The sequence below is a fragment of the Akebia trifoliata genome, chromosome 12 (assembly GCF_017979445.1).
Source record: "Akebia trifoliata isolate Shusen 1 chromosome 12, ASM1797944v1, whole genome shotgun sequence".
Lineage (NCBI taxonomy): Eukaryota > Viridiplantae > Streptophyta > Magnoliopsida > Ranunculales > Lardizabalaceae > Akebia > Akebia trifoliata.
The window spans coordinates 34796329-34819446 of NC_141386.1; the positions used below are offsets into that span (position 1 = coordinate 34796329).

Below are 23118 nucleotides of genomic sequence, written 5' to 3' on the forward strand. Positions count from 1 at the left end.
AAAATTTAATAAATAAATAGGACAAATTTGTTTTAGATTTATTTTTCCTTTTTTTTATGGTAAGGAAATAAGAAAAAATTCTCGCTCGACAGGTCTCTAACCTTATAAAGCTGTGTTCGACTACGACACAGATACATCAACATGTCCTCCGTGTCGGAAATATCTAAGATTGCCACGCGGCCCACTTTTTATGGGCCTATGTTCATGAACTTATGGCCCGGCCCATTGTTAATGAGGTTGTATATGAAGTGTGAACCTTGAAGGTCCTCCGCATGATGGGTACAAGTTCATATATGCTTTTCTTACAAGATAATTATAACTTTTGAGAAGAAGAAATAATTATTCTACTTAAAAAAATAATGAATTAATACATAGATTTATAGCAAAACAGTAGTACCAGTTTTGGAATTAATTTTGTTATAAAAAAGGAACAACTAATTACAGTAAAAAAATGAGATAGCTGCTTAACTAAGATTTAAAATTTGAAATATTAATTTCAAAAAATAAACATCCTAATTACTTCATAAAATTTCTACAACCCCCCCCCCCCCCCTCAAGTTGGTGCGTAAATAGCAATCATGCCCAATTTGCTAATAAGAAGTTTAAAGTTAGGTATGAACAATCATTTGGCAAGGATATCGACTATTTGTTGCATTGTTGGAACAAACGATATATAAATAGCTCCACTGTCAATCTTCTCTTTTATAAAATGCCTATCAATCTCCACATACTTTGTATGATCATGTTGCACTAGATTCTGTACAATATTGATGGCGGCCTTGTTATCGCAATACAGTTTCATTGGCATGTTCACTGGCAACTTCATCTCTTCTAGTACCCTCTTTAGTCATAACATCTTACAAACCCCATGAGCCATAGTACGAAATTCAGCTTCAGCACTACTTCTTGTAATCACGTTTTATTTTTTACTCATCCACGTGACTAAATTACCCCATACATATGTGCAATACCCTAACGTAGATCTCTTGTCAGTAATTGAACCTACTCAATCTGCATTAGTGTAGGCGTCAATGCTTTGTTGTGTAGTCTTTTGAAAGAATAAGCCTTTACCTAGTGTACCTTTCAAATATCTTAATATTCGATAAGTTGCTTCAAGATGCTTCTCATAGGGTGAGTGCATAAACTGACTTACTAGACTCATGGATAATGCAATATATTGTCGTGTATGTGATAAGTAAATCAGTTTCCCTACTAATTTCTGAAACCAAGATGTATCTACAAGATCACCTTCTTTATTATCTCAAAGTTTTTATTGGGATCAATTGGGGTGTTTGCTGATCTACAACCACTCATTCTGGTCTCATTAAGTAGGTCAAGAACATACTTCTGTTGTGAAACAACAATTCCCTTCCTCGACCGAGCTATTTCCATCTCGAGAAAGTATCTTATAGACCCCAAATCCTTGATCTTAAACTCTAATGCAAGAGACTTCTTTAATCGGTTCATCTCAAGCAAATCATCCCCAGTGAAGATTATGTCATCTACATAAACGATTAACACAACTATATTTCCATCCCGCGAGTGTCTTACAAACATGGTGTGATCAGCTTATCCTTGAGTGTACCCTTGGCTTTTAACAATTGAGAAAACATCTCAAACTAGGCCCTTGGTGACTGTTTCAACCCATACAAGGATTTCTTCCGTCTGCACACCTTCGAACCAAATTTCCCATCGAAGCCCAAGGTGCATCCATATATATCTCTTCCTCTAAGTCTCCATTAAGGAAAGCATTTTTCACATCTAATTATTGTAGGGGCCATTCAAGATTTGCTGCAAGTGATAGGAGAACTCTCATAGTATTTAACTTTGCTATAAGTGCAAAAGTTTTTAAGTAGTTAATACTATAGGTCTGAGTAAATTCCTTAGCAACCAACCTAGCCTTATACCTTTCAAGTGATCCATCTGACCTGTATTTAACTGTGAACACTCATTTACACCCCACAATTGTCTTTCCTCTAGGCAAGTCCACCATCTTCCATGTTTAATTTTTCTCAAGAGCCTTCATTTCCTAAAAAACAGTCTCCTTTCACTCGGGAACCTTTATAGCATTCTGCACATTTTTAGGAATCTCCATACAAGACACTTGTGAGGTAAAATCATGAAAATTGAGTGAGAAATTTTCATATGACACATAGTTGGACAATGGGTGTTTGGTACATGACCTTACATCTTTTCTGACAGCAATAGGAATATTAGAATCAATGGACTCACTAGACTCAAACCTAAGATTAGTACCTAAAGTAGATGATACTGATTGTGCAGGTTCAAAGAAAGCATTACCTGGAGGATTTATGGACTCATGGCAGTATGGGAAATCCACCGACTCCTCTCCTTGAGTTGTATTCTTTCGCGAGTAAACAATATCAAAGGGTATTATCCATGTGTTCTTGGTGCTTGTTTTTTCCATGTTTAATTCATTAGATTCATGACTTTCATATGATGGCATTAAGGATGGGCCTGTATTTTCATTATTTAAAGAACCTAATTCACAAAAATCTGGTACAATAATGTTTGGGTTCTCAACTTCGGCTAAGGATGCAGGAGACTGGTCAACTTCGACTATGAGTACAAGGGAATGATCAATCGACACATCTTCGAGTTGGAAATATACATCCAAATTTTCATTTTTTTCTCCCCCCCCCCTCCCCCCTGAATATTAAAAAATGAATTTTGTTAAAAAAAAGTTACATCCATAGTGATAAACAATTTTTTAGTAACCGGTTCAAAACATTTTTATCCATTTTGATTATAGACATATCCAACAAAAACACATTTTCGAGTTCGGGGTTCAAGTTTTCCTCGGTTATGATCATGAATGTGAACAAAAATAGTGCACCCAAATATCTTTAGAGTCAAATTTGATGAGAACTTATTATTAGGATAAAACTTATGGAAAAAATCCAACGGAATTTCAAAGTTTAAAAACTTACTAGGCATTCTGTTTATAAGATAGATTGCAGTGAGAATGCCTTACCCCAAAGATATTTAGGTACTTTAGTTGTGAAAAGCAATGCCCGAGTTACTTCTAATAGGTGTTTCTTTTTTCCTTTCAGCAACTCCGTTTTGTTGAGGAGTATCATTACAATAGCTTTGATGAATAATCCCTATTTCTAAGAAAAAATTCCCCAAAACTTTGTTAAAGTACTCTTTGTCATTATTACTCCTAAATATTTGAATTGTTTCACGAAATTGATTTTGCACCATGGTGTAAAAAAATTTTAAAATCGCTTCTACATCAGATTTTTTTCCTCATTAAATAAACTCAAGTTAACTGTGTATGATCATCAATAAATGTGACAAACCATCTTTTTCTAGAATTTGTAGACACCTGACAACGTCCCCAAACATCACTATGGATAATTGTAAATGGCATAGACACTTTGTAAGATTAGGAAAAAAAAGAATTTCGATAGTGTTTAGAACGCTAACAAATCTCTCATTAGAAAAAAGATGGACTTTTATTTCTGAAAAGAGTCGGAAACAAATACTTTAAATTTTGAAAACTTGGATGGCCTAATCTATAATGCCATAACATTATTTCCTTATCTCTGGAGTCAGAAACAGAATTAAAACAAGTACTAATGTTTAGTCTACTCGAGTTGGGTCCATCTTCAAAAAATTAAAGTCCAACACACTCCGTAGCACTGCCAATTGTCCTTACCGAACTCAAATCCTGAAACTCACAAAATGATGGAAAAAAATTAACGCAACATTTGTAATCAAGGGTGATTTTACTAATAGACAATAAATTATAAGAAAGGTTTGGAACATGAAAAACATTATGAAGAATTAAGGAAGAAGAGAGTTGAACATACCCGGTTCCAGCTATGGCAGAAAGGGAACCATCTATAATTTTGACCTTTTTATTGCCTGCACAAGGACTATAAGAGGAAAAAAAAATTGAGCAACCAGTCATGTGATCAGTCGCTTTAGAATCGATGATCCAAGGATTTACAGAATTTGAGAAGACACTAAAGAATACTGAAATAAAAGAGTTACCTTTCTGAGCTAAAGAGTAAGAAGGAGTTACAAATGATTTTGGAAATTGAAATAGTTTGTATCGGTGCTCTAATTGCTCCTTTGTGAACGGGACCATTTTCGAATTAACTTGATGCACTTAAGAATACTCAATTGTAGCCTGGAATGTACGTCCTTCTCCACTATTCTTCTTTTTCTTCTACTTTAGTGGCTTATCGTGAAGTTCCCAGCAGGTATCTTTCGTGTGCCATGGCTTTTCGCAACATGGCTTCTTTCTTTTGTCACCTTTGGAATCCAATCCTCTAGACACAAGAGTCGAATCTTCTAGTTCATTGTTTGGACTCAACTCTGGATTTCGCAACATTATCCTTCGTCGGGACTCTTCATGACGAACTTTAGAAAATACCCCATGGATTGAGGGCAAAGGTTTTCGGCCAAGAATTCTCCCTCTAACCTCATCCAAACCACGATTTAGACCAGCAAGTAATATATACACATGGTCATTTTCTTCCCTCTTTTTGTAACGAACACAATCATTAGGATTTTTCCAATCATCATCGTAACACTAATCAAATTCCTGCCAAAAAGTGACCATTTCGTTATAATAAATGGTAACTTCACGATCACTTTGCTTTGACTACCAGAGTCGTGTCTTCAAATCGAAAATCTGTAATGAATTCTCCAAATCAGAATAACAATCGCGCACGACTTCCCAAACTTCTTTGGCTGTCGGTAAGAACAAGTAGGGCTTCCCAATTGTTGGCTCCATCGAATTGATAAGCCATGCAATGACAAGAGAATTTTCAGATTGCCATTTTTTTAGGTATGGGTCAGTCGTTGCAGGTAGTGTTACTTTGCCTGTCAGATGTCCCAATTTACTCCTTCTATTGATCACCAATTTCACAAATTGTGCCCATTTGAGATGATTTTTCCTATCGAGTTTGTGAATTGTGAGTTGCAGGTTAGAAATCTGAGAGAGAAATTCGCCAGATGATGTTGATGTCGTCGATTGGGTTATCTCGAAGGAATCTGCCAAGGTAGTAGGGTTTTTCGTTGCGCCGCCATGGAAAATGAGATCTAGAGCACAAAGCTCTGATACCATGTAACTTTTAAGAAGAAGAAATAATTATTCTACTTAAAAAAATAATGAACTAATACAAAGATTTATAACAAAACAATAGTACCAATTCTGGAACTAATTTTGCTATAAAAAAGGAACAACTAATTATAATAAAAAAGAAGAAAACTACCTAACTAAGATTTAAAATTTGAAATACTAATTTCAAAAAATAAACATCCTAACTACGTCCTAAAATTTCGTCAATAACTAACTAGTATTTTATATAAGATTAAAAATGGTTTAAATTTATTTTATAAATTTCAAATAAATAATCTAATTTTATAGTCATTTAATAAAACGTAAGGACATTTTTATAATTTTAACAAGGATAATGTACAAAGCTTTGAGGGACACACATTGTGGAGGGTTTTTTCCTGAGACGCATGTCCTGTCCTTCATTAATCTCCAGTTGATTCTTTTATTGCGGGGTCTAAAAATACTTCGACGTTCAAGTTAGTTCAATTTTTGACAAGGTAATGTTATGGGTCACAAACTGTTGTGTACCTTTTCCTTTGCCTGAACCCGTATTTATTAAAATTTCATTTGAGAATCTTAACCAATTCTGACTTCTTTATCTGATTTCATCCCTATTTAGAAGTTTCTTGGTAGGAAAAAAAGTTTCATTATCGGTGGGAGATTGGTCTAAATTCATCCCTAACTAGAAGTTTCTTGGTAGGAAAAAAAGTTTCATTATCGTGGGAGATTGGTCTGAATTCATCCCTAATTAGAAGTTTCTTGGTAGGAAAAAAAGTTTCATTATCGGTGGGAGATTGGTCTAAATTCATCCCTAACTAGAAGTTTCTTGGTAGGAAAAAAAGTTTCATTATCGTGGGAGATTGGTCTGAATTCATCCCTAATTAGAAGTTTCTTGGTAGGAAAAAAAGTTTCATTATCGTGGGAGATTGGGAGTTATCTCTACGTTACGTCGATAAGCACCAATTTAACACGCTTTTAGGTGTCATTGATTCTTCCCTTGATTTTTGAGGGCATATACATGTTCACCTAAATAAAGAGTTATTATCAGGATCATAGCTTGATAAACAAGACCTTACATTCGCGCACACCTGATTTTCAATTGTCTCCCATTCCTAGACCATTTGGTAATGGGACATATCTACACAGTCTGATAACGTGTGGAATCCCCTTACTCATACCTTACATGATTTTATATCTAAAGTTTGGTATACCCATCTTAATAACCTATTTTCGCGGTTTTTGTTGCCGGATGGGGTTTGCAATCCGGCTGAACAACATAACTTTCTTTGTTTCAAATTTGAGAAAAACCTGTTGCCTGATGGGGTGTGCAATCCGTGCTGAACAACATAACTTTCTTTGTTTCTAATTCGAGAAAAACCCAACCGTTCGTTGTTTTATCACCTACACTGAAAATGTGATTGGTGGACCTGTTGACAAGGTTTTTTTTTCTTCAAAGAAGCCTTCCTCCATTGCTCAAGCTATGAAGGGCAACCATATGGTACTGTCTTTAGAGCATCTATTAGAGCCCGAAACTCCACATTATTGTTTGAAGTTTTGCAAAATAAAGTAAAAAATGGAACTGATTATCAACCGTAGTCTCTAATGAGACTTCTTTCCCCAGCTTTGGGTTACTTCTGCATGAACCATCCACATGACCACATTTGGTCCAATCTCTATGGTTCTATGCACATGCCACGTCAGGAGAGTCGAACGGAAGTCATAAAATCACAACTCTTCTAAAAATTGTACAAAAAGAAATTATCGATCCATAGGTTGCAACACCAAATGCTGGGACTTTCAAATGCTTGAGCTCATTCACACTTAAAAAAGGTAAATTCCATTTCTGACAATAAAAGTAAACTTTTGAGGATGAGAAAACTAATCCACTCTACACCAGTAGTGATGAATACAACATAGATCTACCTCATGGAGTTCTGCAAATCACACCATAAACAGAAAGCAAACATCTTGTAACGAACAATTACAGCATAGATTCAAGAACAAGACAGCAACAACACCTGATACAAAGGAAGGCAGGATGGGTTTTCGACAAACAACAAAGTGTGGGTACACAATGATATAAGTATATACAAGCCTTTATTATATCAAACCTCCTTACAGAGATTGGACCTCCTAGTTACTAAATCTTCTTAACTTACCCTTTTACCTTTCTATTGATGACGATTGTGTCCGCATGCACATCTTCCGCAATTTGAAGAGAAGAAACAGCCTGTGCTGCAATAAGCCCCGCTGAAATTTCTGTTGTCCTTCGACCTCTTTCCTCAAAATATGGTGCATGGAGATCTCTTGGTAAAACATCAGGTGATAGTGACCAGCCACCGATTCCCCAATCATTCCACTTACATCCTGATCCATGTGTGTCAGACGACACCCAACCCATTCCTTCGAGGGAATACTTTGGAACGCCCTGATTAGGAAATCCCGCTCTCAATCCGCCCATGAAGAGGCCTATATTGCCCGAGCGATTACAAGGGAGGAACCTTTCATCCTTTTTCAGCACAAACTTACAAGATTCATCAGAGTCTTCGCCTAGGAGGACATGCATAGCAACTGCCTCCGCTATTGCAGCGCCCTCCTCGTCGAGCCGCTGTTGCTCTTCTTTCTTTTTCTGTTTCTTCTTTTCTAGCTCAGATCGGATGGCAGCAGAAGTAGCAAGTGCTTTCTCTAGGCGCCTCTTTTTCTTCTCAGCTTGTTTGACACGGTCCACCTCATCCTTTGCCTGCTTCTTCTTCACTTTTCTAACAACGGGTTGCGCTTGAACACATCCCATATTATCCATAACCACTACTGATCTCTCTAAACAATCAAATCCCTTTTACTCAACTTCTTCAAAAGATCTCTAAAATGTGTGCATTATCTCTATAATTATATTCCTTGGTATTAAAAAAAACTTCTTTCTAATTTTCTAAAATTGGGAAACACTGACGAAACTAATATAAAATCTTCCAGTCCAAACCTACACCCATTCAGGTCTGAAAGAATATCGCATCTTCCTAACAATACAATCCCAAACAGAAACCACAGGAGATAGCATAAGCGCAAAGTGGTAGGCATTGACAGATGTGTCCCTCTGCACCATTCTTCCCAATTTCCCACAGCCTTTGCATTTGCCCATCTTGATATGGAAAAGGAAGCAATAAGCCGATTAAAATTGAATACAGATGATCATGCTCTAGATCAAAAAGCTCACATGGCCTCCCCTACTGCAATAGAAGTGAGAAACACAATGTTTACATATTTTTTATGAATGAAAAAAAAATTTATTAGAACAGGAATGGTTGTATCGACCATTCCAAGATAGGATTACAAAACAAGAAAAGAAAAAAGCTTAAGATTTTCCCAAACTGTTACAAACCCAATCCCATCTACCCACAAAGTCCTCAAAGAAACCTCTCTAGCTTCGATAAACACCGAGCTCCAATGAAATAGGAGACCAGATACATCAAAGATGATATCACGAACTCCTCTCTCTTTAGTCTTGAAAACCCTTGCATTCCTCCCCTCCCCCCAACAAACGGAACCAAGCTCCACAACTTCCTCTTAAAAGCTAAGAAGCCTGTACCCAATTGAGACCAACTTTCAAAAACAGACCACACTGTCACCGCACAATGAAGGAGAACGTGGCTCACAATGTTTACATGTTGCAAAACGTAGAATCTACCAATATTGGACTCTAACCCTAACCCTAATCACACCAAACCTAAATCATATTAGCAGGAACCATGTGGAATAACAATGACTGGAAGTCGAATGAATCTCAATCAGAAAGTTATAACACCAAATCAGATGAAGAAACAGAAAGAGACGATAAAAACCCTACTAATCTTTCCGATAGTTCAGAGATGAAAACCCCGTGACCCTCAATTGGTAACTCAGTCAAAATGTTTCAAGCCCAGTAAAACATCGGAAGGACAAAATTGAATAGGCGCAGACCTTTGTTTCTTTATTTTTTGATCAGTGAGCGGGGCAAAATTATACTGAGGAGTAGAACACCTGAAACACTATTTTGATCCCCAAACCCCCAAGATATTTCAAAATCTACCGAACTAGTAATATTTGACACACAAAAATTAGCCACATAGAATGCTTGAAACCCTATTAACCGAAACCCCTAAATTATCTGAAACCCTGATTTCTTCGATGGATCTCAAACTCCACCCAAAATTTAAAATATCTCCCCAAGTTTCCTAAATCTCATTCATCCGATCCTCTAAAGAACCAATAAAACATGTCCGAGTTCGATCCAATCGTTAAAAATTCTAATCGACCAACAACTCTGATAATTTTACTACAATTGGTAGATCGAATTACCCCACAAAACCAACCTAAATATACAAAATTCCCCCCCAAAAAATTAAAATCAGATTTGTTTCAACAAATAATAAGTAAATAATAGATCACAAAAAAACATAGATTCGAATATAAAAAGGCGAGGGAGATGCTTACCTGATAAAAACGGTCGATAAATAGAGGGTTTCGAACTTTCTCTATCTTCATACTGAGTAGATCAAAGAGAGATACAGAGATATTAGGGTTTATGCGCGAGATCTGCTCTGGATCTAATTTGCTCGCAGAGAGAGAGAGAGGACGTGAAGGATAAAAAACTGCCACATGAAATGGGCGTGAGCGATGACGGGGGAAGTAGGCACGAAAAGGGTATTTCAGTCTTTTTAAATAAATTTAAGAAGGACACGTGTCAGTTACTGATTTCAATAGCTGTGAATCTAGAGTTTGTCCGACTGTTTTCACACAGATAATAAGTTACAAATGGAGAAGTCCAAAGTCCACCCAAGCATGCGGCAACGCTTTTCATTGTGACACGTTGCACCATGTTAACGATCTTTGTCTCAAATGGGTCCCACTCATCTCAGCCGTCCATCATCCAACGGTTCATAAAAGATCTTAAAATGGTGTTTGTTTGCGGGGTTTAAGATACCTGGGTTAGTCTAAGGGGGGAATACATTTTAAGGGCATTTGATTATATGAAATAATCAAGATCATCTCATTAGATCATTTTTGTGGATAAAGAATAGAGAATAACATAAAAATAATGTATCTTAAAATCAAAGGATTGATAAATATTTTTACAAATAAAAGAACACTTCTAAACCCTAATTAGCAAAACTAAATTAATTTAACCATGTTGGCCACCAACAAGGATTTATCTTATTATTATTTTTCTTTTAGATAACCAAGTGTCCCTGTAAGTAGCAGACAAAGCCCATATTTGGACTTTTCTCTATCCATAGACCATGGTCTTGTTCAAGGACTAGTCCTAGGGCGTGTGCATTGCTCGCAGTTCACACGCACCAGGTAAGTGAGGGTGAGCGAATAGTCCCTGAGGAATTAATGCTCATACTGGGTATCAAACTTGGATTACCTGTTTTGTGGGATATTACATGTATTTGAGGGGATTTAGTTGAAGTATGGTGCTCTAAGAGGCCAATTGCCTCATCCCTGATCGTTGTCAACGAAAAACAAAAAATTAAATTTCACAATTAACAACATTGAATTAGAAGTAAATCTCATTCTCCCAATATAAGCAGTATTTCCTTAGGGCCACCTGTGAGGGTGCACCCTCACTTACCCGGTGTGTGCGATGTGCGGGCGTTGCACGTGCCCAAGGGAGGGACCCATATGCCTTGGCTCTGGCCCTGGCTCTTCCAGTCCCCCTAGTCGATTGCAAGTTCAGATTGTCATAAAAAATAAAAAAAAATAAATCCCATTCTACCAGGTGATAATTTAAGTAATGTCAATCTATTAGTATGTCTGGATATGACTCAGAAGACCAGTCTAGAAATTGATTTTCTTGATTTATTCCACATTTAGCCGATCTAGATCCAGTATCGCGTGTCTCAAATAAATGTCCAACCTAGATTAAGTGCATGTCTTGGCGTTGTCGATATTGTTATGTGTTTTAGAGATTTAATTAGGTATTAAAAAAAAAAAAAAGGTTGGAAACATCTTGATATGATTCTTTAATTTCTTGTGAAGGCAAGCATAACTTCACTTTATTATTTGGCTCTATTCTTTCACTCTTGACTGTTACCATTGTTGTGTAAAAGAACAAAGGAACAAGAAATGATACACGAAGGTCACAAACAAACCCCAAAAGCTTTATGTGATAGAGGAAAAGAGAAATAAAAAATATATATAAATCAAGTCCTCTGTTCCAATCTCTATAGTATTATTCACTTTATATTTCATTGTCATATTAATCCTACAAGAGAGATATTTTAGTATTCAAGACTGACTTAAGGCATTATCTTAAGGAACCAATTTATGAATTATTTGTATATTTCCTCAACTATAAACATTATTTTTACTCAAATTAAATGGAATAAAGTAAGTGATAAATAAGTTAAAAAATTTTGCCCCCCTAAATTGTTAGTGAAACCCATTCCATGTATTAGTGTCCACTAATTCATTTCTAAGGAGTGAAATCGACGAAAGAGATTGGGTTTGTATTTAAAATAAGATTAGGCTTCTTACATTATTTATTATCATTCGTTGGAAAATGAGTTCTTGTTCATTTCAAAAATGATTTTTTTTTTTGGAAGATTAACTGGGTTAAGGCCAGACCCAAACCAGCTACAACCTTAGGAACCGCGAACCACTACGATCCTTATCAAGGATCGACAAAAGATCAATAGGAGAAGAGTTACAATTCAGCACATGGCAGCCAACAACGGGTTGCAGCGCCGCATGGAAGTCAGCAGCCCTATTAGTTTCTCTGAACACGTGGGAGAAAACAACTTCATGGAAAGGTGAAGTTAACCTTAAGATAGCCAAGTAAAGGTGATGAACATGCCAATGAGTTTCGTAGAAAATGCGAACTTAGCTCAAAAATGAGTTTCTAGTGACTGCTAACTTCACTTCAAACAATCTTATCCCTCATTCTCAATCATCATTTCAATTACACTTAAAACACCTTCAAATGGCACAACATATGGAGGCAAAAGCAAGATGAATTCCTAAGATTTTTTTTTTTGAGAGATTCTATTGCCACACCAACTTTTGCTAATGCCAAATCAATTAACACTTAAATCACCAAAGAAATATTCCGCACATCTAGGGGTGGCATTAGCAAAAGTTGGTGTGACAATAGAATCTCTCTAATCTTTTCATGCACAAATTGGTTAACTCTTGAAGAAGAGTTCACAGTGGTATTAATAGTTCAGAAACTCCGGCTAGTGCTGCATCATTAGTGATGTTTGGCACTAGAACAGTGCCCACAGCAGACCTATGTTATACTACAATCACTTCTAATGATTTACAATCTATTTCAAGCCTTTTCTCCATCCAATTTGTGTGTGCTACACCAACATCTGGAATTGCCAACCCAAATATTTGGGACGAAGCGCAGAAAAAAAATAAAAATTGACCACTGGAATCCATGGCTTGACAACTTCACAACATAATCTCTAATATTTTTCAGAGTATTTTAAGGATCTCTTTTTCAAAATAAGAAACATTACTAAGGATTCTTTTGTGCCATCTACATATATATTACACTAGGAAAGGAGACGGGCTCCTCTCACCTGTCAATCATCAGTTCTGTCATGACTCGAACCCATTTCCAGCAACGAGAGGATGACAAAGGGACCAAGAACAGGTGGAAGAGGCGGCTTGTTGAAGGCAACAATAGGCTCAGCCTTGTTATTGGTAATGGGTTCTTCTCCTTCCCCAATAAAGTCACCTCCTTTGCCTGGAACCGAAGTCAGAAAAAAAATGGCATAAAAATGAATAAAAAGGAGGCTTTCAAGGACTAGAGCTCGCATTACCCCACACTCGTCTCCTAGGATGGATTTGTTTGAGAATATTTTTTGCAGGCAGTAGTCCAGCGTTTCCACGCATGTGGATAGCAATATCTTTAAAGTCTTGGGAGTGAGAAACCAGTAATCCTGAAAAAAACATAGTAAAGAAGTATGTTATTATAGGGAAGCATATATAATGAAATCGCTGAAAAAAAAAAAAAAAAGCCTTACCAATCCAAAAATAAATAAAAAAATTACAGCTTATATCCAGTTTACAAAAACAAACTATAAAAATTAGCTTGAGGAGCATAACCCGGCCAAAAGACGTACACCTCACACCAAGGCATGTGCCTTGGGATGCTTCTTGATTTGAGATGTAAGCTATGTTTATATTTCTTCCTCGCGCCTCAGGGCATATTTCATGGGACTTGCCCGGAGGTGCATGTCGAGATGTAAGCCTCACTTGCCTTAAAAATCTTTATTAAATAACAAAATATGATTTCAATATCCTTCTAGAAATAGAAAACATAATTTTAGATGCAACTCACATGCTCATGATCTAAACATTACAAGTGTTGATGCGCTTCTCATTCACATTTTAGCTATAGATCAGAGTGATAGGGTTCTAGATTCCATTAAAACTCTTGGGAAATTAATACTATAGTTATTGTTGGATTGAGCTTTGCCTTAAGTCTTGGATTCATTCTGTGGTCTTTCTCCATGATTACCTCAAGTGTTTGTCTTCACCATAACATAGACCATTCTGATTTCACACCGAAGATCAGAGCTTGCTTGACATAAGAATCAAAGACATCTCCCTATCTCACTAACCATGGATGGTGTAATATCACAGCTTCGCTTGATCCCAAATGTTGGGGTTGAAGATTAGTCTTATTTTTTGCCATTTGATTCTAGCTCGAGCCATATCTTCGTTCAAGAGATATGTTATAATATGTTCTATTTATATCCACATAGAAGACATATGTCGGGCTTAGACCCATAGCTCAGTTGGTTTGACACAATGCAAAGCAACTTTGAGGTCGTGGGTTCAAGTTCAGCTAACCCATCCAAAAAAAAAAGAATGTCTTTATACGTTCTATTAATGCTCACACAGACTAAGAAATTTCCTTGTTCAAAAGTTTTCTGATCTATGTCAACCATATGCTTCCAAATCAGGTTTCGATACTTTTCAGATAATGTTGTATTCACACTATGAATCCCATGTCCCTTCTGTATCAGAGGAACATTGTTGTTATTTATGGGATGGATAGTAACTTTATTTCTTAGAGAATTAATCTTAGTCTAACTTATGGAATGTAAACACTTCATGAATATGGATATGGTGAAGCCTATGAAAAAGGTGGGAGGGAATCCAAGCATCTCTGTACTCAGGTTGAATAAGCCAACTCTAAGAATCTCAACATGATCACATGTCCATTAGAAACCATCTTATGAATCTATCTTAAAGAGTTACCCAAATTGGGGGTTCCTGATATAACCATGGTTTAACTTTAATCCGAGTTTCCTTTCAAATAACTAGAATTTTGAACAATGTCTAACTCTTTCATGAAGCAAAATGTTCAACACTCCTATAAAGAACACCTCCTTTGATTTCTTTGGGTTGTCTCTTAAGAGACACACATGCACATTCCTTTTCCTAAGAGACACCTTGTCTCTTAATTTTCTATAAATAGGTCATCTCGACCTCATTTTTATTCATTCAAAAATTTTCCCTTCTTCTTCTTTGCTGTTTAAACGTGCAAGTATTCTGTTTTCCATTTGCATTCTTTGAGAGTATAAACAGTAGCGTTCGGTTCGCTAGACGTGTAGATTGTAGTGCTGCCTCTACACGTGTGATCGTTGTATCCTGGGAGACAATTATTCATTGATCCGTGTGCACCAAGTTGCGGGAACAAAATTGTCTTAAGGACATTGTGTTCAACACAAGCCTTGGTCAAATTTCGATTTGTTCATTCTCGGGTATCTACCGAATTTTTACACTTATTTGGAGCCACTAAAATGTTTTTTATAAACCACTTACAAGCCTTTTTCATTCACTATTAATGGGTGGCTTCCTCCAGGCATCAGGGAGGGGGGGGGGGGGAATTGATGCCCAATACATGGATGTTACACTCAAGTGGAATTCAACGCGAATTAAGTGGGGTTTTGGCACATGGATTATGTTACACTCAAGTGGAATTCAACGCAAATTAAGAGGGGTTTGATACATGGATTTCGTTACACTCAAGTGGAATTAAGTGGGGTTTGGCTTGAACCCAATACGATGTCAACCCCGCCTGCACACAATCACCTTAAATGAAATTAACCAATTATTACAAAAAAGGGGACAAGTCTAAACTCTTTACAGACACTCGTGCTAAAATTTATATTTGAGTGCTCAACACAAGCACCCAATAACGAAATGTGACTGAAAATTTCAATTAACAGAACCAAAGATACCACTAAGAAAACAAGACTAACAAGTCACTAAGAACATATCAAATGATAATAAATAACAAGGTTTAAATCCAACAAAAAAAAAAAAATTATTTCAAGGTTTACGTTTCTGAATTCTAATTCTACAAAGAATTTTACATTGAATGAAATATATAAAAATAAATAAAAAAAAATAAAAAAAAATAAAAAAAGGGCACAAGAAAGTCTCATACCTCTCTTTTAGCTCTGAAGCAAACAAATTGAAAAGAACAAGTATGCAAGTTTTAGTCTAAATGTTGAGGGAAGAGATTCTGGTTCTTGAAGGTTCAAGAGCTTTCAAGGCAACTCATTAAACAAGAATTATGATATTGTATTTCAGGGAGTTGAACAAGTATCCAACTCCAGATTTCTTTTGCATCACTTGTGGGTGGTAACCAAAATGCAAATCTCTCATGAAATTGTTTGAATCTCCTTAAGATCACCAATCAGGATATAATTATTATAAGTGTGGGTCCCAAAGGATAATCTAAACATCCATATGTGTACAAGGTAAGTCATGGTGATTGGAGGTTATGGTGCATCAAATTTTGCTGCTCAACTGTTGTAGAATACCTATTGCCTTTATCTAACGAGCGATTCAGAACTCAGAAGATGAGTTGGGACTGGGAGGCCTTGAAGAAGTCGACTCTTTTTCTGCTCTGTGACTGAGAGAGGAAATGGTCTTCACCTCTTAAACCCAACAAACCCTTCTTTTTGAATCTCAACTACAACCATGATTTCTCTGCAACAACTACCCACAATAAACCCTAACCCATCTTCTCTCCATACCTCCTTTCCATCCATTTTCACTTCTCCAAAACCCTTCAACAGAAATCACCTAAAAAATCCCAAATACAAAATCAGACCCTACTCCATTGTTTCAGTCCTCCAATGGAATCGGAAACCCCAATTAGCAGGAGACACCCCTCGTGTTGTCGTCATTACTTCTGGCAAAGGTGGTGTTGGCAAAACCACCACAACCGCCAATATGGGTCTCTCCCTCGCCCGCCTCGGCTTTTCGGTTGTCGCCATTGATGCCGATGTTGGTCTTCGAAACCTCGACCTCCTCCTTGGCCTTGAAAACCGAGTTAATTACACAGCTGTTGAGGTCCTTAATGGCGATTGTCGCCTCGACCAAGCATTAGTTCGTGACAAGCGTTGGTCCAATTTCGAACTCCTCTGTATTTCAAAACCAAGGTCGAAGCTTCCATTGGGTTTTGGAGGAAAAGCCCTAATTTGGCTTGTTGATGCCCTAAAATCTCGTCAAGAAGGTTGCCCAGATTTCGTTCTCATTGATTGTCCAGCTGGTATTGATGCTGGGTTCATCACTGCGATTTCTCCAGCAAATGAGGCGGTCCTCGTTACTACACCTGACATTACTAGCCTTCGGGATGCTGATCGTGTAACAGGTTTGCTCGAATGCGATGGAATTAAGGATATTAAGATGATGGTGAATCGGGTTCGGACGGATTTGATTAGAGGAGAGGATATGATGTCGGTGCTCGATGTTCAGGAAATGCTAGGGTTGGCATTGCTTGGGGTGATTCCTGAGGATTCAGAAGTGATTCGGAGTACAAATCGAGGGTACCCACTTGTGTTAAATAAGCCGCCCACATTGGCTGGGCTTGCATTTGAGCAGGCGGCGTGGAGGCTTGTTGAGCAGGACAGTATGAAGGCTGTGATGGTTGAGGAGGAGCCGAAGAAGCGTGGGTTTTTCTCATTCTTCGGAGGTTAGGAATGGAACTTTTAGAATGTTGAGATTACAGTGATTTTGGGAGATGGGGTCTTGTTGGAATTCAAGCATTTTTGGGGGATTTTAGAATCCCATTTGTTCCAAAATGGGCAATGTGAGAAGCTGTGTACAGCGAGTGATTAAGTAAGTATGGTCGTTTCTTCATTTGATGATTCTGGATTTCTTTATCCGATAACTAGGAGTGTAGTTTTTGTGTTTAATGGTTTATGCCAATTGCTTTAGAATTCCTCTATTTTGTGTGTATGTGCTTTGGTAGAGAGTTGGGTTGGTGTGACATGTATATTACAACAGTCATCGTAATTCTACTCACATTCTACAAATACCGAATACATACTGGAGAAAAGTTTGGATGCTGATGGTTTTCTTTTGTGTTTGGGTAATATTTCTCATTTAGAATTGAAATTATGTGTTTCAAAAGGAGTTCGATAGTATGCAACACAGCTGACACTATTGAAAAAAGCTTTAAGAAGATATTTTAAGACTTCTTTTAATGTAAGAGGTTAATGCACAAAATGCAAAGGCAAGTTTGAAATGGAGGTTGAGAAGGCCTACTGAAGATTGGGTTTCTCGTTCAATAGGAATGTCTCTATAAGTAGCTGCTCCATATTCTCGATAGGGCTCATTTTTTATTGCCGTGCATAATCTTTTTCATTCATCGATCTCAGTATCCTCACCGTGCAACACATACTTTGCAAATGCTAAGAAAGATGGTTTTATTGAGTTAGATGCATTAATAAGAAACCTAAGCTCCTTTATATAGATGTCCAACTAAAAATAGAAGTTACTTGTAGACATTCTGGGACTAAACACCAGCATAGTAAAACTACCATACGGAAAATAAATTAATGATTAAATATAATTATCGTCAAACTTCCCTCAAGTTGGAGCGGAAATTGCAATGATGCTTCATGTAATCTTACTGCAAACACGTTTAGTCAATGATCACAACTAATTATCTCTCCACAAACTAGAAGAAGATGGCTAACAAATGCTGCTCACGATAATGATCAAATGATCTTGGTACACATCAACAGAATACAAATTAACCAAACACTTGGGCGCGTAAATGCGTTGCACTTGGGAATATATTTCACATGATAACAATCCATAACACATACTTCAATTCAAAGATGACCATATGATAATTTGTGAATAGTACTCGTGATGAACAATGCCCATAATGAATAGTAACCATGATGAAAAGATTGAATCGATAGAGAAAAAATAGGTTTAAGCTCGACAGATGATGATGATGTAGTTCATAGGAAATTGACATAGAAGTTGTTGAACTTGATCAGATGACCAAGTGTTTGTCTACAATGTTTGGAAAAATAGGTTAACAATTACAAAGAAACCTAAGCTCCTTTATGGAAAGGGGCAACTAAGTGCAAAAAGTAACTTGTAGGTTGTGTGGGATTAAACTACCCCACTCAAAATAAACTAATAACTGAAAATAATTATCTCCAACAGTGAAGGTATAGCTTCTTGATTCCCAACACCCAACCTATCTACTCCATTCAGCGTAGCTGGTCATAATGTAATCTTGTAAAAAAATTCCTTTATTTGAAATTATGTTTTTGGTCTCACAACACTATATCTGCCTAGCTCACTTTTATGAGCAGCATCCTCTCCAATCTTTCCTTTGCTATAGATTGTTGGGCCTAAAAATTCTCACTATAATAAGAAGATCCTTTCAATTGGCTTGATCCATTGTTTGAATGAAAATAAATCTGAAACATCTAGTCCTATCAAAACTGGATAAAAAGTTAAAACATTCTGGACCATCCATTTCACCCATAACTTTTAGTCAACATTTGGTTGGGTGAGAATTTTCTGAATGGCTTACAGTTACATTTTTTTTTGGTGTCTTGTAGATTCACTTCTCCAACTGAGATAATTGCAGGTATATATATAGAGAGAGAGAGAGAGTCGTGATAATCTAACTACAGACATGGCATACTCAAGCAACTACCTAACGTGACAAGTTCAGGAACCGTGGATCTGCGCTCCTCGGGATTCACAGTTCCCTCAAGATACACTTTTTATGGGGAAGTGCAGCTGTGTATCCCGAGGAGTGCAGATCTACAGTTCTTGAACTTGTCACGTCATGCTAGTCGATTGAGTTTGCCACGTGGGGTAGTCAGATTATCGTGATATATATATGGGGATACACAAGTTTGACTTTTTTCAAATGCAGTCTAACTTTGCCCAACGTCAAGCAAACTTTTTTTTTTTGAAAGGTATAATATATTGATAAAGAAAGCAAAAAAAGGTACAAGGAGGCCGAGAAGGCCTTCCAGACAACAACACAGAAAAGAAAAGAAATTAGAACGTCAATGATCACAAAGGGAGTGCCATCGAAATACAAAGTCATCAAAAGTAGTCCCCGCGAATTCTATATCCTGCTTAGACCACATGTATAAACACCCCAGGATCTCCAAGTAACCTGCATGGACACTACTAATCTTATTGTTGAACACTCTGTTATTTCTCTCTTTCCAGACCCCCCAAGCAATAGCCGAAGGAAGCATAGTCCACAGTACCCGTTTTTTTGGATTGGAAAGCATTACTGGTCCATTCAACCAACAACGAGGAAAACTTACGAGGAAGAACCTAGTTAAAATGGAATAGATCAAGGAAAGTAGACCATATATTATACGAGAATGGGCAATGGATTAAGATATGATCAACGGATTCCCCATCTCTCAAGCAAAGGGGACAGCAATTAGGAGTGATCCAACCCCGCACAATCAAATTATCCAACGTAAGGATCCTACCAAGAGAGGCTAGCCAAACAAAAAAAAGAAACTTTCGAGGGGACTAACCTGGACCAAATAATGGACCCCAAAAGAGACCGCTCTGTAGAGGGAGTGAGCCACTCAAAAAAAGACTTAACTGAGAATCTCAAATCCTTAACCCTAGTCCATTCCCATTTGTCTTGTTCGCTGCCGTTGAGGTGAAACGTATACAATAGATCCAGGAAAGATGCCACCTCAGTTAGCTCCCAATCATTAAAGTTTCTCCTGAACCCCAAATCCCAAGTAGGTCCGGACTCATTACCAATCAAACACTGCTGGATAGTGCAGTTCTTCTTCAAGCAAACTTATTCGATACTCTAATACATAAGATACCAAAACTGGCAGAAGGCAAATATGGTGGTATTATTGATTAGTCACAGGACAATATCCAAGTCTTTGAATGACAAAATAGACCGTGTCGTCTTATATTCCACATATTCTTCTATTTTCTGATCATTGATCTGCTTTAGAAAGAATGAGTTTCTACTTACATTGGTCTATCTACTTGATTCTTGCTTGACTTACTGTTATTTGCAAAGAAGAGTGGGATGACCTTGGTATTTTCATGTGGTTGTAAGTGCATCTTTGATGCATGTAAGTTTTACTTTACTTTCGAGATTGTTAGCCTCCCAATTCATCATTTTTTTACATCCCTATTGAAAAATGAAAATGAAACTTGTGTTTCTTATGATCCTTTATGGGAAGTGGATGGATTCCCAGATCTAATCCGTTACTCAATGTGGACGTCCAAAGGAGTCTCCCCAAAGGCTGGTCTAGAGCCCCACCTCCTCATGTAATCTTTCTTGGCTGATCGTTTTCCACCACAATTTGGCCTTCTAAACAATTACCGGGTGATATTTACTTCACGTTACACCAATCGGGGAGCCGAAGTAGTAAATGTTGTTCCACCAAAAGGCTTATGATTTTTCTGGGCAGAATTTGCATTCGTGCTGCCAGTGCAATAAAATGGGATATAAAGACATAAGATGCTGATGTTTTGTAAATCCACTTTTTGTAGAGTTGTTCTCTTGTTAAGTTTGGTTATTTGAGAATCAAGAAATACTTCTCCATTGCACAATGATAGATTATAAGTTTTCAAAATTATTTATTTTCTTGAGAATCCTATAGTAGAAATTGGTGCAACTTGTACCTTATTGCGCAGTTGCTTTCCCCACTCTGATATTTGTTTATTACTTGCCAATAAGGTGTTTATTTCATGTATATCCATTAACAATATTCTCCCTGATAATGAGTTCATTATTTTTTTTTATGTTTGTTTCCTTAACTTTAAATTAAAAGGCATTGACTTTATTTATGAATTCTTATTGCTCAGTTACTTTCCTCGATCTCATATTCGTGTCGACAAATGTTCCGACAAGACCCCCGAATGATCTCAAGAGTAGTGGACAGGGTGTTGTTAGAGTGCCAACAGTTAGCAAGAGAAGTTCTCTTTTCTATGGAACTATAGTGGTTTTCTTTTTGAGTCACTATTTGGTAAGGTGTCCTCCTGTTCCTATAGATAGGAATGGTGTCTGCGTGGCACAATTTCATTGTAGATTGAAACACATCAGGGTGTTAATCAAACTGCCACGTAGACATCGTTCCCATTCAATTTCTATAGGAACGGAACACCTTCCGGATCTCAAATTCTGTCTTATTTTAGTAAAATTTGAAAGAATAGGCTATCTGATGGATTCTGATTGGTTATGGGATGTGAGCCCCGTATCTAATATTTCTGTCTCGAAGAAGGAACTTTTGTGATTAATTCCCCCATAGAAGCTTGCATTATTGTGGTGAATTATGCAAATTGGTTCTTTAGTGCTTATAGCTTGCTATAGCTTCATTTTCTCCGGAGTTTTCCTGTTTGACAACATAATACTCATAGCTTATCAAAATTAAATTACTTGGTATTTTACATGTTTGCTTTCTGGTGTTTGCGTGACTGGGCATTAGAGTTCAAAGCTGTGTGTCCAAGATGGGTCGGATTTTATCCGTGATGGTCTAATAAGAATCATTGGATCTTTATATTAGTTAAAGTTTGTAAAGGAGTTTTGATCCAAGTTACCAATTGGGAATACGGCAAAAACCTAATACGGGGAAAATTTGAGTTCTATTCGATTTTGAGTTGCAATAAGTCCATCCAAGATTCCCTAAAAAATTTGATAAATGAAAGATATGTTACATATGATTTATACGTGTATTATACATCTTTTTTTTTTTAAAATTAAAATTTTAATAATATGATAGTGATATTAATAGCAAGGGTGATGATGATATAAATAGGAGATTGTTAACAAGGGTTTGGATTTTTGATCCCAGGAACTAGGTTTAATCATTTCATTATGGAACAGGATTGCTGTAACTGATCCGAAAAGTTAGCAAGTTAGGTTCGGTATTCGATTGTGTCCTCAGTAGAACCCAAATCCTGCTCTAGATCCAAATTTATCAGATCGAGATGGCTTGGGTTTTGGGTGTGACCAAATTCGAATCCATTGACGTGTCATCAGCTAGCACAAATGATACTTGTGATTAACATATCCTACGGCTCAGGTTTAAAGTGCGCGAGTATATGGTGGTAGACGTGTAACAGGAGATCAAGACGAATCATTAAGTCAAGGGTACAATCAATCCCATCTATTTGGACTTAAATTCACCTAATCTTAAAGAAGAAAGTCCATAGATCGTACGGTTGTGGACTGTCATCATCGATTAAGAATACAGTTCAGAAGAAGAATATCTATGTAGTGGGACCCACCTATTCGTTGTCATGCATGTCTGAGTCACGTGACCTTGTAGTGTGCTTACTTAATACTTCTATATACTTTGACAGTGCCTGTGATTCGGTACTCCTTCGTGTCGGTCTGGAGTTCCTTTCTATTTTTTATTTTTTATGGGTAAGTGTAGAAAACTAAAGATTATTATGTGATTTAGATATACCACTATGTTTGAAAATAATAACATGCATCTTGACCTCAGTCGTTTAAATAGATTAAGAGGAAAAAGACTTAAACGCCCTCATCTGTATTCTTTAGTCAAAATCCCAGATTTTTCTTTTTTTAAAATCAGTATCTTTAATTTCTTTGGATAAAAAAATTAACATTCATCATGTATCTACTTCAAATCTTTAACATTCAAATCTCAAGGTAAAATATAATTTTTGAGAAAATATAAAATGATATAATTTTAGATAGAAAAATCTAAGATATTTTTAAAAAAAAG

General features: G+C 36.9%; 2 protein-coding genes and 1 long non-coding RNA gene across 6 annotated transcripts; 1 reads left to right on the forward strand and 2 right to left on the reverse strand.

The window, feature by feature from the left end:
* Positions 1-7044: 7044 nt before the first annotated feature.
* LOC147389842 (uncharacterized) lies at positions 7045-9738 on the reverse strand. The gene is made up of 2 exons (XM_086417564.1): positions 9563-9738; positions 7045-8319 (listed from the first exon to the last, which is right to left on the reverse strand). The coding sequence occupies exon 2, from the start codon at positions 7893-7895 to the stop codon at positions 7251-7253; it is 645 nt and encodes a 214-aa protein (XP_086273690.1). The 5' UTR covers positions 7896-8319; positions 9563-9738; the 3' UTR covers positions 7045-7250.
* Positions 9739-12496: 2758 nt separating this feature from the next.
* Positions 12497-15801, reverse strand: LOC147389843 (uncharacterized). Its single transcript, XR_015170405.1, has 2 exons — positions 15543-15801; positions 12497-13020 (listed from the first exon to the last, which is right to left on the reverse strand). It is a non-coding gene; the product is annotated as an uncharacterized LOC147389843 (long non-coding RNA).
* Positions 15802-15942: 141 nt separating this feature from the next.
* On the forward strand, positions 15943-21372 carry MIND (septum site-determining protein (MIND)). Of its 4 annotated transcripts, none has more exons than XM_086417560.1 (2): positions 15943-17224; positions 21233-21372. In XM_086417560.1, exon 1 carries the CDS (start codon positions 16082-16084, stop codon positions 17081-17083), a length of 1002 nt encoding a protein of 333 aa, XP_086273686.1. In that variant the 5' UTR covers positions 15943-16081; the 3' UTR covers positions 17084-17224; positions 21233-21372. The 4 variants fall into 4 exon arrangements, with proteins under 4 accessions (XP_086273686.1, XP_086273687.1, XP_086273688.1 ...); XM_086417561.1 differs by lacking the exon at positions 21233-21372 and adding an exon at positions 20605-21000; XM_086417562.1 differs by lacking the exon at positions 21233-21372 and adding an exon at positions 20620-21000.
* The last annotated feature ends 1746 nt before the right edge of the window (positions 21373-23118 follow it).

What these genes read in the sequence shown, in the direction of transcription:
- LOC147389842 (XM_086417564.1), bottom strand. Translation starts at nt 7,895, where the DNA reads ATGGATAATATGGGATGTGTTCAAGCGCAACCCGTTGTTAGAAAAGTG.
- MIND (XM_086417560.1), top strand. Translation starts at nt 16,082, where the DNA reads ATGATTTCTCTGCAACAACTACCCACAATAAACCCTAACCCATCTTCT.